The sequence below is a fragment of the Toxorhynchites rutilus genome, chromosome 3, assembly GCF_029784135.1.
Source record: "Toxorhynchites rutilus septentrionalis strain SRP chromosome 3, ASM2978413v1, whole genome shotgun sequence".
NCBI lineage: Eukaryota > Metazoa > Arthropoda > Insecta > Diptera > Culicidae > Toxorhynchites > Toxorhynchites rutilus.
In genome coordinates, this window is record NC_073746.1 from 103,776,356 (window position 1) to 103,791,677 (window position 15,322).

The 15,322-nt window shown below is 38.3% G+C and overlaps 1 protein-coding gene across 1 annotated transcript in view; it reads right to left on the reverse strand.

The window, feature by feature from the left end:
* The window catches only part of LOC129773408 (synaptogenesis protein syg-2-like), a 177,709-nt gene that overhangs the window by 42,878 nt on the left and 119,509 nt on the right, over positions 1-15,322 (reverse strand). Inside the window, exons 6-7 of the mRNA XM_055777006.1 lie at positions 12,362-12,475; positions 10,811-11,014 (exon numbers count right to left, since the gene is read on the reverse strand). Coding sequence (XP_055632981.1) covers positions 10,811-11,014; positions 12,362-12,475 — 318 coding nt within the window. The remainder of the gene's footprint in view (positions 1-10,810; positions 11,015-12,361; positions 12,476-15,322) is intronic.

Sequence of the window (15,322 nt, forward strand, 5' to 3'; positions counted from 1 at the left end):
TCGTATAGTCGCAACAATATTTCTGATTTCCAATTGGTTTTCAGCCACATTCGTCGGATTAGAAATTGCCCACTACTTTGGCGGAAGTGCCACACAGCATGGTTCGTGTGTCCATAATCAGCTTTTAAGAAATTCTTCTACCAACATTCCTCGTGATACCAAGTCCGCAGGATTATTTTTTCCCAGAAATATGATTCCAATGATCACCATGTGTGAAGTGTTGGATGTCCGAAACTCTGTTGACTACGAAAGTTTTCCAGACATTGGGAGGTGATTGTAACCACTGCAATGTAACAGCTGAACCCGACCAAAAGTAGGATTGAGTCACGTCTAGATCAATGGTGGTTTTTATGCAGTTGTGCATGTGGGCAGCGAGAACTGCTGCACGTAGTTCTAGTTGGGCCAAACTAAGCCGTTTTAACGAGGCTACTATAGGTTTGGAAGCTAACAACTACACCTTCATTTTCCCTTTATTGTCCTTAGAACGAGTGTACAAGCCCGGTATGCAGATTCCGATGCATCGGCGAATGTGTGAAGTTGGATTTTTGAATTTGGAAGAAATGCGTATGCGGAGTTGTTGATAATATTTTTTCCATCTTTTGCTCATGGATTCCGGTACAGGTTCTTCCTATTCACAGGTGAGTAACCACAACTCCTGCATCATTATTTTAGCTTTGACGATGATGGGAGCAATGATCCTAATGGATCAAACAGTTCCGCAATGGATGATATTAGGTGTACCGGTAAGTTTCTTCGGTTTTACAACAGATGGTGTAATTTGATTATTATTCCAGTGAATCAAATTTCCAGACATTCGTTGGAAAGCTACTGTAATTGCGCGTCTTTTTCAGTATATATCAAAAAGTTGAAGCGTGAACAACATAGTTTTTTTTGCCACTTCGGATATGTCGAATTTCGTACCAACGAGAGTGTTTTTGCGGGGAGTGTTACTTCATTACTTCAATATGAAGAAAAACGCTGCGAAAAGTCGTCGCATTTTGGTGGAAATTTATGATGACCATGCTCCAACTGAGCGAACGTGTCAGACGTGGTTTGAATGCTTTAAAAGTGGTAATTTTGACTTGGAAGACGACGAACCAAAGAGGTTTGAAGTTGAAGAATTGGAGGCTTTACTCGATCAAGATCCATCACAAATGCAACAAGAACTTGCAGATACACTTGGAATAGCTCAGCAAATCATACACGATCGTTTAAAAACAATGGGATTGATCCGAAAGATAGGACATTGGGTGCCATATCAACTGAAGCCACGAGACGTCGAACGCCGTTTTTTCACGTGCGAACAACTGCTCAAACGGCATAAAAGAAAGGGGTTTGTGTATCGAATCGGATACCCCGGCCATGCATCATCATCGACGGCCGCGCGGAGTATTCACGTCCAGAAGGTTACGCTGTCTATTTAGTGGAACCAGCTGGGTGTGGTGTACTATGAGCTGCTAAAACCGAATGAAACCATTACGGGGGACCTCTACCGATGACAATTGATGCGTTTGAATCGTGCACTGAAGGAAAAACGGCCACAATACGAGCAAAGACAGATAAAGTTATCTTGTAGCACGACAATGCTCGGCCGCATGTCGCGAAACCGATCAGAACATACTTGGAAACGCTGAAATAGGAGGTCCTATCCCACCCACCGTATTCTCCAGACATTGCTCCGTCCGATTACTACCTTTTTCGATCGATGCAACATGGCCTGGTTGAGCAGCACTTTTCCTATTTTGATGTAGTTAAAAATTGGATCAATTCGTGGATAGCCAATAAACCGGCCGATTATTTCCGCAAAGGGATCCGTGAATTGCCAGAAAGATGGGAAAAATTTGTCACTAGCGATGGTCAATACTTTGAATGTCAAATTTGTAACCACTTTTGCAGAATAAAGCATTATTTTTTGAAAAAAAACGAAGAAACTTATCGGTACTATTAATTTTTTTGTGAAAATATAAGAAAATGTATAGGCAAACAGTAAAGTAAGATTCAGGACCATGAGTATATCGCAACATTTATTCCAGTTGTCAATTCTTCATTAATTGCAATGAATAGCTGCTACGTTCAAATTTGATGTGGACAAATCATTAAACTATACTAATGATACTAATGAGTACCCGTTGAACTAATATCTTGGATGAACGTCTTGGCAACCGATGGAGTAGTGCGGGGCAAAGGTGTGCACGGGGCAAAAGTGCGCATTGGCCTTTTTGAAGCAAACGAGCATGAAACTTTGGCAACAGTATATTCGTTTGATATATTATTTCACCAGCAGCTCACACACACAAACAAGATACGTTTCATGGAAGTGGCAAAAAGTTATGAGGTGAAAAGAGTTTTGCGATGTTTTGATCTAATTTTTTCAGTTTTGGAGATGATGATTAACTTATCCAAAAATAACTGGAAAGTTCGAAACTACACTGTCAAGGAAACCTTCATTCTATAGTAGATGATAGTGTATATTCGTTTTTGTGAAAAAGTTCGAGAGCTTTTTTTTTAAATTCGATTTGTTCAAAAATTGCTAGTGGGGCAAAGGTGCGCAGTGGCTGTGGGGCAAAAGTTCGCACCAGAATTTTGCTCTGAAAAAAAAAATAAAATTATAAAATGTTTTCAGCCAAATTTTTAACGAGACCCACAAGAAAAAACTGATTTGTAAAAATGCACTCCAGAAATGCTTAAATGGGCCGATAGAGGCTTCAGGAGGGAGTCTCGGAGCGTCGGATTGCGGCAGACCTTGACATTTCTGAATCAGGTCTGAGGAAGAGGCTCATAACAGTGAGTGATTTATGATTATGATGAAACTTCTTTTATTGACATTTCTACTTTTGCTGGAAGGTGCCAACGAACTAGGGTGGTTCAGACAAGTATTTACGAGTGAGCAGTCTTAGGATCTGGCGGACCACAGCAGAGCACTAGACAAAGCTTTCTATGGCATGACTCTCAAAGATTTACGTCGTCTGGCGTTTGATTTTGCGGAAGCCAACAACCTCCAGCACGAAATCAACCAAGTTGCAAAACTGGCAGGAAAAGATTGGGATTTTAGCTTCATGAGGAACCGTCGTCTGTCTCTTCGAACCCCACAACAGCGCAACGAAGCAACAGCGCTCCAAGGTAAAGCGTCGGAATCCTCAGAACCGAAATCCAATATGAGGAAAAGAAATAAACAATTGCTTGAGAATAATTCGAAATGTATTTTAAATCAAAAATGTTTTTATTTTCACCATGCATTCAATTCAATAACGGTTATGTTTCGTTTATGTTTATGTTTTCACAATGAACTTCAAATATATAATGTATTTATTCAACAATGAGTTTCAAATAAATCAAGTATGTATTTATAAACTTGATCTATATTAATAAAAAATATTTGGTGTCCGTTCCTCACGATTTAACTCAAGAACGGAGCAACGGATTTAATCAGTCAGTAAAAGAATTGATGCGTCTTAGTCTGCATCAGGTTTATATGTCAAAATCCAATGATAAAATGTTTGCGTTAGCAAATTCCGTAAAAAAACAAGCATCGTTCATTTGTCTGTTTTTGTTGTTGTATCAACTATTTTGTTTGTAGTTTTCATGTTAAGAGCTAGAGAATGTATGAACCTACAATAAATGGGTGAAAAAAATGATATTTTATGCAAAAATCTTCATTAAAATTAAAATTGAGGTAGTGTTCGGAATATGAATCAACTTTCTACGCATGATTTAAATTCCGAACACTTCATTTTCAAATGTAAATTTACTGAACTTTAATGTTATGAATAATTGAATAATCACAACCCTGAAATTCTTATAGCCTTCTTATAGCCTTCATTTTAACATCATTTACAGGTATCGATACGGTTATAATTTATTATATTAAGCATTTGCAAAAAAGTGACAGTCAAAACCAATGACAAATTGATTGCGTTAGCAAATTCTGTAAAAAACAAACATCGTTAATTTTTCAGTTTTTGTAGTTTGTTCAACTATTTTGTTTGTTGTTCTCATGTTAAGTGCTAGAACTGGTAAGAATCTACAATAAATGGTTGAAATAAAATTATATTTTATGCATAAATCTTCATTAAAATTAATACTGAAGTAGTGTTTGGAATATGAATCAAGTTTCTACGCATGATTCAAATTCCGAACACTTCATTTTCAAATGTAAATTTACTGAACTTTAATGTTATGAATAATTGAATAATCACAACCCTGAAATTCTTATAGTCTTCTTATAGCCTTCATTTTAACATCATTTACAGGTATCGATACGGTTATAATTTATTATATTAAGCATTTGCAAAAAAGTGACAGTCAAAACCAATGACAAATTGATTGCGTTAGCAAATTCTGTAAAAAACAAACATCGTTAATTTTTCAGTTTTTGTAGTTTGTTCAACTATTTTGTTTGTTGTTTTCATGTTAAGTGCTAGAACTGGTAAGAATCTACAATAAATGGTTGAAATAAAATTATATTTTATGCATAAATCTTCATTAAAATTAATACTGAAGTAGTGTTTGGAATATAATTCAAGTTTCTACGCATGATTCAAATTCCGAACACTTCATTTTCAAATGTGAATTTACTGAACTTTAATGTTATAAATAATTTAATATTCAAAACCCTGACATTATTTGGGTTATAGACTTCATTTGAACATAATTTACAGGTATCGATACCGATGTACTGCCCTTGGTCCCGAAACCATGTAAACTATAAGAAACAAATACAATCATTAATTACAAAAGCAACATCCAATTTTTTTGCGAGCATAAAATTTTTTTGAAAAAAGCCTACATAATTGATTTTAATTTGATTTTTTTTTCTCCAAAATATATATTTTTATCAAGGCTCATATGCCGTTAGCCTCACGGGGCCGGGAGTTCAATACTTTGACAATTTTTCTTATTAGTAATATGTAACCGATTACTCGCGGTTGGCTCGAGGTTAGTATTACAAGTGTTTTCGTAATTGGAATGTTGCTGTCTCCAATGCTCTGTACGTGTGCCCGACACGGGATACTTCCTATTGGAATGTAGCTGACCGTTAATCAGCAACGCCCCCCTAGTCGTGGTGCGTTTTTCTCGACTCGAGGAATTCAGGATAGAATGGTCACTAGCCGGCGCAATCATCAGTTCGTGTAGAGTTGTCATGAGCGGTACAACCTTTGGCTCTTGTTGAATGATCAGTGGACTGCAAAACCTTTGGCCCGTGTATCTGTAAAGAGTGTGTGTATGTATTGCCGCGACTAAGTAAAAGTTTATCGATCGGATAGGAGGGATATGAAACGGGGACACAACGAAGGAAACATCATTAAACGTTGACATCGGCGTTTCTGAGGAACAGGTATAGATGAAGCAGAAGATCAGGATCACGGCTACCTAAGATATCCCGGACGGGGATCTCCGATTGTCTGCCTTGTGCTCTCAGTGCTCTAGAGAGCTGAGAGCGAGCAGCATGGAACCGGATACACGACCAGACAACATGCTCGATGTCGTGGTAGCCATCGCCACAATCACAAAGATTGTTTGCTGCGAGCCCAATGCGATAGAGATGCGCGTTTAGGTTGTAGTGATTGAACATAAGCCGAGATATCACGCGAATGAAATCACGACCTACATTCAATCCCTTGAACCATGCACTCGTCGAGACCTTAGGGATAATCGTGTGTAACCAACGACCGAACTCATCTTCACTCCACATGCGCTGCCAACTTACGAGCGTATACTGACGAGGAATGTGGAAAAATTCATTATAAGCAATTTGCCTTTCAAAAAGTGTGCCTTCTAAAGCGCCCACCTTAGCTAGCGAGTCCGCTTTCTCATTCCCCGGAATCGAACAATGAGAGGGAACCCATGCTAAGGTAATCTTGAATAATTTTTCGACCAAAACACTCAATAGTTGTCTTATTCTAGTTAAGAAATAAGATGAGCGTTTATCAACCTTCATTGAGCGGATTGCCTCTATTGAGCTGAGACTGTCTGAAAAAATAAAATAGTGGTCGATGGGCAATGTTTCAATGATCCCCAGTGCGTAGTATATCGCACCCAGTTCAGCGACATACACGGAACAAGGATCTTTGAGTTTCAAAGAGGCACTGGAATTTTCATTGAAGATGCCGAAGCCAGTGGACCCGTTTATGTATGAACCGTCAGTAAAGAACATTTTATCAGATCTAACTTTCCCATATTCTGCCGAAAATATCGGCGGAATAGAATCGGAGCGTAGGTGATCTGGGATTCCATGGATTTTTTGTCTCATGGACAGATCAAAAATGACAGAAGAATTGCAAAAGTATGGGAAGCAAACTTGGTTGGAGATGCCCGGTGAAGGGTGCACTTCATGGGTAAGGTACTCATGGTATAAAGACATAAAACTTGACTGAGGAATCAGTTGGAGTAGATTTTCGAAGTTATCAATCACCAATGGATTCATGATCTTGCAACGGATGAGAAATCTGTAGGATAATTCTGTGAACCGAAGAGTAAGCGGGGGTACTCCTGCCAAAACTTCGAGACTCATCGTATGTGTCGAATGCAAACACCCCATTGCTATACGCAAGCAACGATATTGTATTCTCTCCAGCTTGAGAATATGAATCCTGGCAGCTGATCGGAAGCAAAAACTGCCATATTCTAACACTGATAATATCGTTGTTTTGTACAACTGAATGAGGTCTCCTGGATGGGCACCCCACCATGTTCCAGTAATTGTTTGGAGAAAATTGATTCTTTGCTGGCATTTCTGTTTCAAATACGCAATGTGTCTCCCCCAGGTACACTTAGAATCAAAATATACACCCAGGTATTTGAAAAACATAGAGTGTTGGATCGTTTTGCCGGATAGGTGAAGCTGGAATTGGGCGGGTTCGTGCTTCCTAGAAAAAACGACCATTTCAGTTTTCTCCGTAGAGAATTCGATACCCAGCTTGAGGGCCCACGTGAACAGATTGTTCAGGGTATCTTGCAACGACTTTTGCAGAACGACGGGATTAGTACCCGTGATGGAAATAACTCCATCGTCTGCAAGTTGTCTCAGCGTGCAGTCTCTAGTTAGACAATCATCTATATCATTGACGTAAAAACTGTACAAGAGGGGGCTTAGGCAGGAGCCTTGTGGTAGGCCCATAAAACTGTATCGAGAAGATTTCAAGCTGCCATGATTGAAAAACATGTGCTTTTCTGAGAGTAAATTGTACAGGAAATTATTCAGAATTGGCGAAAGTCCACGATTATGAAGTTTCTCTGAGAGAATTTCCATGGAAACTGAATCAAATGCCCCTTTGATATCGAGAAAAACGGAAGCCATTTGTTCTTTACGAGCAAATGCGATTTGGATTTCAGAAGATAGCAGCGCGAGACAATCGTTCGTCCCTTTACCTCGGCGGAAGCCAAACTGCGTATTTGACAGCAAATTGTTCGCTTCAACCCACTTGTCCAAACGAAGTAGAATCATTTTCTCTAACAATTTACGAATACAGGATAACATTGCAATCGGCCTATACGAGTTGTGATCGCAAGCCGGCTTGTTGGGTTTTCGTATGGCTATCACTCTCACTTGCCTCCTGTCATGTGGGACAATATTCAGCTCCAGAAACTTGTTGAACAAGTTCAGCAAACGCTGTTTCGCCAAGTCGGGAAGATTCTTCAACAAGTTGAATTTAATCTTGTCCGACCCAGGAGCTGAATTGTTACATGAGAGGAGGCCAATTGAGAATTCTACCATCGAAAAATTATCATAGTCGCATTGGAGCGGAATGTCGCGTACGACGCTTTGTGCAGGAACGGAATCGGGACAAACCTTTCTTGCAAATTTGAAAATCCAACGGTCAGAGTATTCCTCACTTTCGTTTGTATGGTTCCAGCCACGCATTCTCCTAGCCGTATTCCAAAGAGTGCTCATAGCTGTCTCCCTTGACAAACCATTGACGCCAATATCCACGCTTTTTTGCTTTAATCAGACCTTTTAGTTTGGCTTCTAGAGCTTGGTACTTTCGAAACCATTCCACTAATCCAGTTTTCCTGAATTTTTTGAAAGCGGATGATTTTTCAAGGTAGACCTTTGAACACTCCCTGTCCCACCAAAGTGATGGAGGACGACGTCGGAAAGTGGTAGCCGGTACACGTTTCTTTTGAGCTTGAAGTGCGCTATCGTAAATCAAACTTGATATAAAGTTATACTCTTCAAGGGGAGGAAGTTCATGCATCGAAATGATTGCTTCAGATATTAATTCCGCAAATTTTCTCCAGTCAATATTCTTGGTGAGGTCATACGCAATATCGACTGACTCACTAGATTTTGATTCATTGGCGATCGATAAAATTATTGGTAGGTGATCACTACCCTGGGGATCTTGGATAACCTTCCATGTGCAATGCAGGGATAATGAAGAAGAGCAGAGAGATATGTCTAGCATGCTTGCCCGTGCAGGAGGGTTGGCTATCCTAGTTGCTTCCCCAGTATTTAAAACTGTCATGTTGAAGTTGTCGTACAGATCATAAATCAACGTGGCACGGTTGTCATCGTAGAGAGACCCCCATGCTGTTCCATGGGAGTTGAAGTCACCTAAGATTAACCGCGGCTCCGGCAATGCCTCGATAATATCAAAGAACTGATGGCGGCCTACCGTAGTCCTGGGAGGAATATATATCGAAGCAATGCAGAGTTCTTTGCCATTGATTTGTATCTAGCAAGCGACAACTTCAATGCCTGTAATCGATGGGATAGTGACTATATAGAAGGAGTGACGTTTTTTGATCCCCAATAGTACGCCACCAAACGAGTCGTTACGATCTAGGCGAATAATGTTGAAATCGGGAAAATTCAGCTCGTCGGCTGAACAAAGCCATGTTTCACAGAGAGAAAATACATCACAGTTAGAACTGTGAACTAAAAATTTAAATTGGTCTAGTTTAGGGATGATGCTTCTGCAATTCCACTGTATGACAGTGGTCAAATCCTTGACCTCTTGCGCTGAATTAGGCATCGAGGGAAATGAACGCTGCTAAAAAGCCACATTTTTCTTTCAAAAATGTTCTCACAACCGGAAGCAAACATAATACTATGCTTTTAGGAGGATCATTTATATTTAAAGCATTTAAAATGTTATCCACAAGGTCTGAAAGCGCAAGCAGGCCAGGTAGTGGCTGTTGCTTCGACCGCGAAAATGGAACAGACGTGTTCGTTGTTGTTCCGGGAAGTGCTGAGTGCTACCTGGTTGGTAGCATGACCACGTAAACCGGGAGGTACTTGCTTCGGCCTATCCTCAGCACGTTCAGTTCGAGGCTTCATTCCAACTTGGGAAGTTTCGGTATTCTTTCTGGGGAGTGATGGAAAAGAAGTAATTTTTCTTTTCCTGATGGCACCCTGCGATGTACCGGAACATCCGGCATTGGGAGCGTCAGCAACAGGCTCGTCGTTCTGCAGAATGGAGTAGGGATTGTCCTGTGTCGTTGGCACGGAACTCTTAAGCATTTCTGCAAAAGTCCGCTTGGAACGTTCCTTTAAGGAACGCTTGAGTTTTTCCCCTCGTTGTTTGTACACCGGGCATTGAATAAGATCATGAGGAGTCCCGCCGCAATGAAGACACTTGTGCTCTTTCGCGCAAGGATTCTCATCATGGCTCTCTCCACAATCTGCGCAACGTTTTTTATTGCAACAATAGGCGGCCGTGTGACCGAGTTGCATACATTTGTTGCATTTCATTACCCGGGGTACAAACAATCGAACAGGTAAACGAAGTGCCCCTATTGCAACGTAATTTGGAAGGGCGGAACCCTCAAAAGTCACACGAAAAGAGTTTGTCCGATAGATGTCTCCCGCTGGTGATGATAAAGCATTTTGTTACAAGTTACCTCAGAAGTCCAATTCAATAAGAGCGCACCATTGCCCCCACAATGGGGCAAAAGTACGCATTTCTTATTTTGTATTAAAAAAGGTTTTTGTCTAATTGTACGACGTTTCGAAGGTAATATATATATGTATATATATATATATATATATATATATATATATATATATATATATATATATTTATATATATATATATATATATATATATATATATATATATATATATATATATATATATATATATATATTTATATATATATATATATATATATATATATATATATATATATATATATATATATATATATATATATATATATATATATATATATATATATATATATATATATATATATATATATATATATATATATATATATATATATATATATATATATATATATATATATATATATATATATATATATATATATATATATATATAGTTATATAGTTACAATTTGGTAAGCAAACTGAATTTTATTTTTTTTTATCATGCCATGTATATCAGTGTAATTGATCTTCAAAAAACGGAAAACTGCACAATAAAAAGAAATTGTAAAACGCCATAAATGGATAAATTTTAGCGTAATATTCATTCGCATTCGAATGAGAAAAAAACAGCAGAGAAGATCGCGGTAACAATCGGTTGAGTTCCGTACAGGGTAATGGTTTCAAACGTTTTTAAAGTTCCGCTTGGAATATGTTTAAGATTCCGGTGTTTGTTTATGTATGTTTTTTCGAAGAAGGAAAATGAAGAAATTATAAAATTATTCGGAACATACAGAGTACAGACTGCATCACAAAAGCAAACGACAATTAAGAACGTTCCATCATAGTTATACGAATTTGGCCATCCACTTCGACCAACTACACATGGTACACATTGAGAGGACATGACCAATCGAAAGTAACAAAAAGTGTGCAAACATAGCGAAGGCTTACAACGAAATTAGCAGCACTACTTACGGTACATGTCTAGCACGAACTTGCTATAGCGGGGCGGCATCAGCTTGGTGTTGGTCGCCTGGCAGGTGAACACCGAGTGCAGATGATGGCGCTGCACCGAGGTCCACAGCAGCCGGTTCTCGATAACGTTACCGGTGTTCTGCTCGATTTGATTATCTACCAGATTATCGTTGATGAACCAGAGCACGTCGGGCTGTGGTCTGCCTGCAACGAAACAGCAGCGGGTCGGAAAATGGAGTAACGGTTGGTTGGGATGAAGATAAAACAACAACAGAGAATCGAGAATCCCTCCTTCATTTTCCCCCAGTTTATCCCTATGACGGACATATATGTAACGGAGACGTGGGGCGTAGAACTCGTATCGATGTGGGTAAAAACGATAATACTTTGAACGGGGGTGAATTCTCTTGTATTATTTAGTCCAGTGATTCATCCTGGTCGTGCACTGTGATACGGTGTTTTGATATGTATCTTGGGAAAGAATAACAGATTCAGCACAGCGGGCGCAATGGAGAAGAAGCTCATGATATCTCCATATGAGATTTTTTTTCTCGTGCCATGAGATGAACTTTGCATTGCTTGGTTCGAAGAAGGAGTGTTTAATTTGGTCGATTGAAAAATTAAAAATAAATAATAAATTTCTTCTCAATCTGCTTCCCATATGGCTCGAACAACTCCCACACACACAGTATACAAATGTCTGCTGCTACCTTTGCGGTGCTTTTTTTGGAGAATTTAGTCCGTGGGATTGTGATGCAGGATGCGGACGTTCGTTTGCACTAGAAATTTATCCTGTATGCAAAGAAAGGGACGAGTTTTATGGTAGCTATATTATTCACCCGCTGCGTACTTCGGCTATTGATCATTTTATGCAATTTTAAATTGATGATCAGTTTCGAAGTAAATTGCAAAGATTAAGTGAATCTTGGAAATGAATCTATTCAGCGAAATAAAACCCGTCGCACAGAACCAGTTTTTACGGTTAGTACGGATGATTCGTTGGCGTTGAACGTCAACGCAAACAACGGTCTACAATCTAACGGAAATATGTATTTTCCATAGTTGATGATGTAGAAAATGTGGCATTTTTCGTTAAGTTCGATTATATCTGATCGGCAATTGTATGAGACACACAATTTCTATTGTTAGCTGCTACTCGTATCATCGAATACTCGTTTGAACATATTTTATCCCCCTACGGTTTTTCTGATAAATCCCACCATTGGACCGACTGAAGCTCAATCTTTTCATCCCTCTGTCGTTCATGCAACGTTGAAGTTATCGGTACTCACTGATAGCATAACACAATTGGACGTAAATCTTCCGAACACATACGGGAGTCCACTTATGCTTTATAATCGACTTCGCACCCCAACTAGATTATTGCCAGCAAAGTGTTTTTCAACCTCTTTTCTGTTCTACGTGTATCTTTGGCCAGGACGAATAGAAATTCCCTAGCAGACCGGAATCGATATTGCTGCTGTTAGTTACTTGAGGAGGGTGTGGGGAGAACGATGATAAAAAGGACCAACTTGAATTTAGATAAATTACCTCCAACAACTCGGCAAGTGAGCAGTATGTCATCTCCTTCTTCCTTTGGTCCTATTATTGTACTATTTATGACACGTCCCCAACGGTCGAGAACCACCGGCGGTTCGGGTGGAACTGATGCGATTGATCCCGCCCAAAGGTGCCGCCAAAATCGATGACGTTGAGTGATGTTTGCGTGGTGTCATCGGGAGCAGATGGGCGAAAGAAGATAATATTAATGGTTGTGTTTGCTGAGTGGAAAGTGATAAACAGAGATGCTACTGGGCTGGGTGACCGGCGTTGATCGGTAGGAAGCAGCTGCGGTTCGAAGCGAAGACGATTCCATCGCCATCGGCTACCTATTCAAACTTTTATTACCATGCCATTAGCACGGATTATTGGTTGATCAAGATAATGTTGGGTGGGCGAAAATTGTAATGGTTTCGGCTTAATGGGAAAATGTTTTGTTTTGCATTTTGCATTTTTTTCTTTTGCAAAATGATAGTTGTTCGTTACTTTTAGAATATATGAATTTCAAAAATCTCGACCATACACATTTTCTCACTAAGCGAACGTTCGTGGGTTCAATCGCAGATCTTTTGATTAGCCATTCACAATTTCCTTTTACAATAAATTTCCTGGTACTTCTACAAAATCTCATGATTATAGTATAAATTTATTTCCAGACTCAATTTTTGCTCAAAATTCTTGATTCACCCACAAATAAAATGTTTTTCCGTTACATGGAATACATGTTTGATACAGAAAGGTACATTTTCTTATATATATTTAATTTTCAAAGCGTGTTCTTGCATCTGAGAATCCATTGCCATTTTCGCATCACTCCAACGGAACACGGAGCTTAATTCCACAAACGCGAAATCCATTTGGACTGACAACGATTATTGTAGAACATGTGGAATAAATTTTATTCGAACAGTCCCTCAAAGTTTCAGAAAAATTCCATTTTTTTCACCATAACATTGATCTACAGACAGAAACGATTACAACAAAATAAAGACGGCCCAAATCAGACGATGCCTTCCTCGGGTTTCGCACTTTTTCACATTTGACGATCCAGTTTTAGTTATATATACAGCCATTCCATGCCAAACCGATATAGTGGTTCTCAGATTTTCGTCAAAAGTGGTAGTTTTGTTCGTTATCGCAAATCATTAGATTCGTATCTTTTTATTTTTTTGTTAGGGTGACCATTTCCATTTTAGGGTAGTCCCAAAAATCGCAATTTTTTCGCATTTTTGCCAAAAATGACTTTTTTTTCTAACTTTCATAACTTTTGAACCACTGGACCAATTCAGATGTTCTACATATTAAATGAAAGCCATTTAGCTGGTCTGTTTTGGAAAAATACTACAGTTGCAGAAAATTTGAATTATGTTTTCGTTATTGTTGATTGTATTTGTTTTTTTATAGTTTTCATGGTCTAGAGACCAAAGGCATTATATTTTTTTATATTTTTTTCTGGAAAGCTGAGGATTTTTCACATAACATATCTGGAAACCTGGAAAGCTTTTTTTTCGTTTTTGAGTTATGATTTTTCAAAGTTAACCGGTGGTCCGAAAAATCAGTTTTTTCCCATTTTTTCCACTACAAAAAATCATAACTTTTGATCTACTGGACCGATTCAGTTTTTCAGTTTCAGTTTTTTGTTTGAAAAAAATATTATACTCTGAATAAATATTAATTTGTTTTCGTAATTATTGATTATATTTGTTTTTCATAGCTTACATCGTTTCAGGACCGAGGGCGCCATATTTTTTATATTCTTTCCTGAAAGCTGAGATTTTTTCACAAAATAAATCCGAATACCAGAGGTGTTATTTTTCGTTTTTGAGTTATGATTTTTCAAATTTAACATGTTCTCAGTTTTCGTTCATGCTGGATGTATGTGACTATAATCCAATTAATTGGCAATTGTGTTATTTTTTCAAAAAAGGCTAGCCAGTAGGCTTCAATTTAATATATCGATCATCTGAATCGGTCCAGTAGTTCAAAAGTTATAAATTTTTGAAAAAGTCATTTTTGGGAAAAAAGGGGAAAAAGGTGTTTTGGACCATCGGGTAACTTTGAAAAATCATAACTTAAAAAAGAAAAAAAAACGCCTCCCTGGTTTCGAGATATGTTATGTAAAAAAATCCTCAGCTTTTCAGAAAAAAAAAAAAATAAAAAAAAATATAGCGCCTGAGATCATGAAAACTATAGCAAACAAATAAAATCAATAATAACAAAAACATGATTTGAATTTTCTGCATTTGTAGAAACTTTTCCAAAAAAGACCAGATAATTGACTTTAATTTAATATATCGAACATCTGAATTGGTCCAGTGGTTCGAAAGTTATGAATTTTAGAAAAAAAAGTAATTTTTGGAAAAATGCGTAAAGATGGATTTTTCGGACCACCCTAAAATGGAAATAATCACCCTAATAAAACAAATACGGGTCTAATAATTTGTGATAAAGAACAAAACTACCGCTTTTGAAGAAGATCTGAGAACCACTATATCGGTTTGGCATGGAATGGCTGTATGGATAGAAGATATAGGAGTGCGTTATTTCACTCGAGAATCCATTTCCACCTTCGACCGAATTTGAATTTTTCGGATTTTCTCATTTTCCTTCAGTGTTTTCAGAAAAAAAAATCTATGTTTCTCTCCATATCATTGCAGAGACGTGCAAAGATAAATACAACAAAATAAAGACGGCCCGAATTGGATGATTCCTTTCGGGCCGTGAGCCGTGAAAATACGTGATCTGACAACAGAACAATAGGACTGAGTTCCTGCTGGTTGAAGTGGTTTTTCCTTAGCCTTTCTGCACTAATTTCGTTTGACCTGAGTTCATCCCTTGTCACTGATCCAATGAATATCTCGAGTTAACAGGTGTTCATGTGTGTGGAATGAGAAGTCGCGATCCATTGCTCAAGAATTACTGATCCTATCAATGAGAGTTGGTTTTACCATT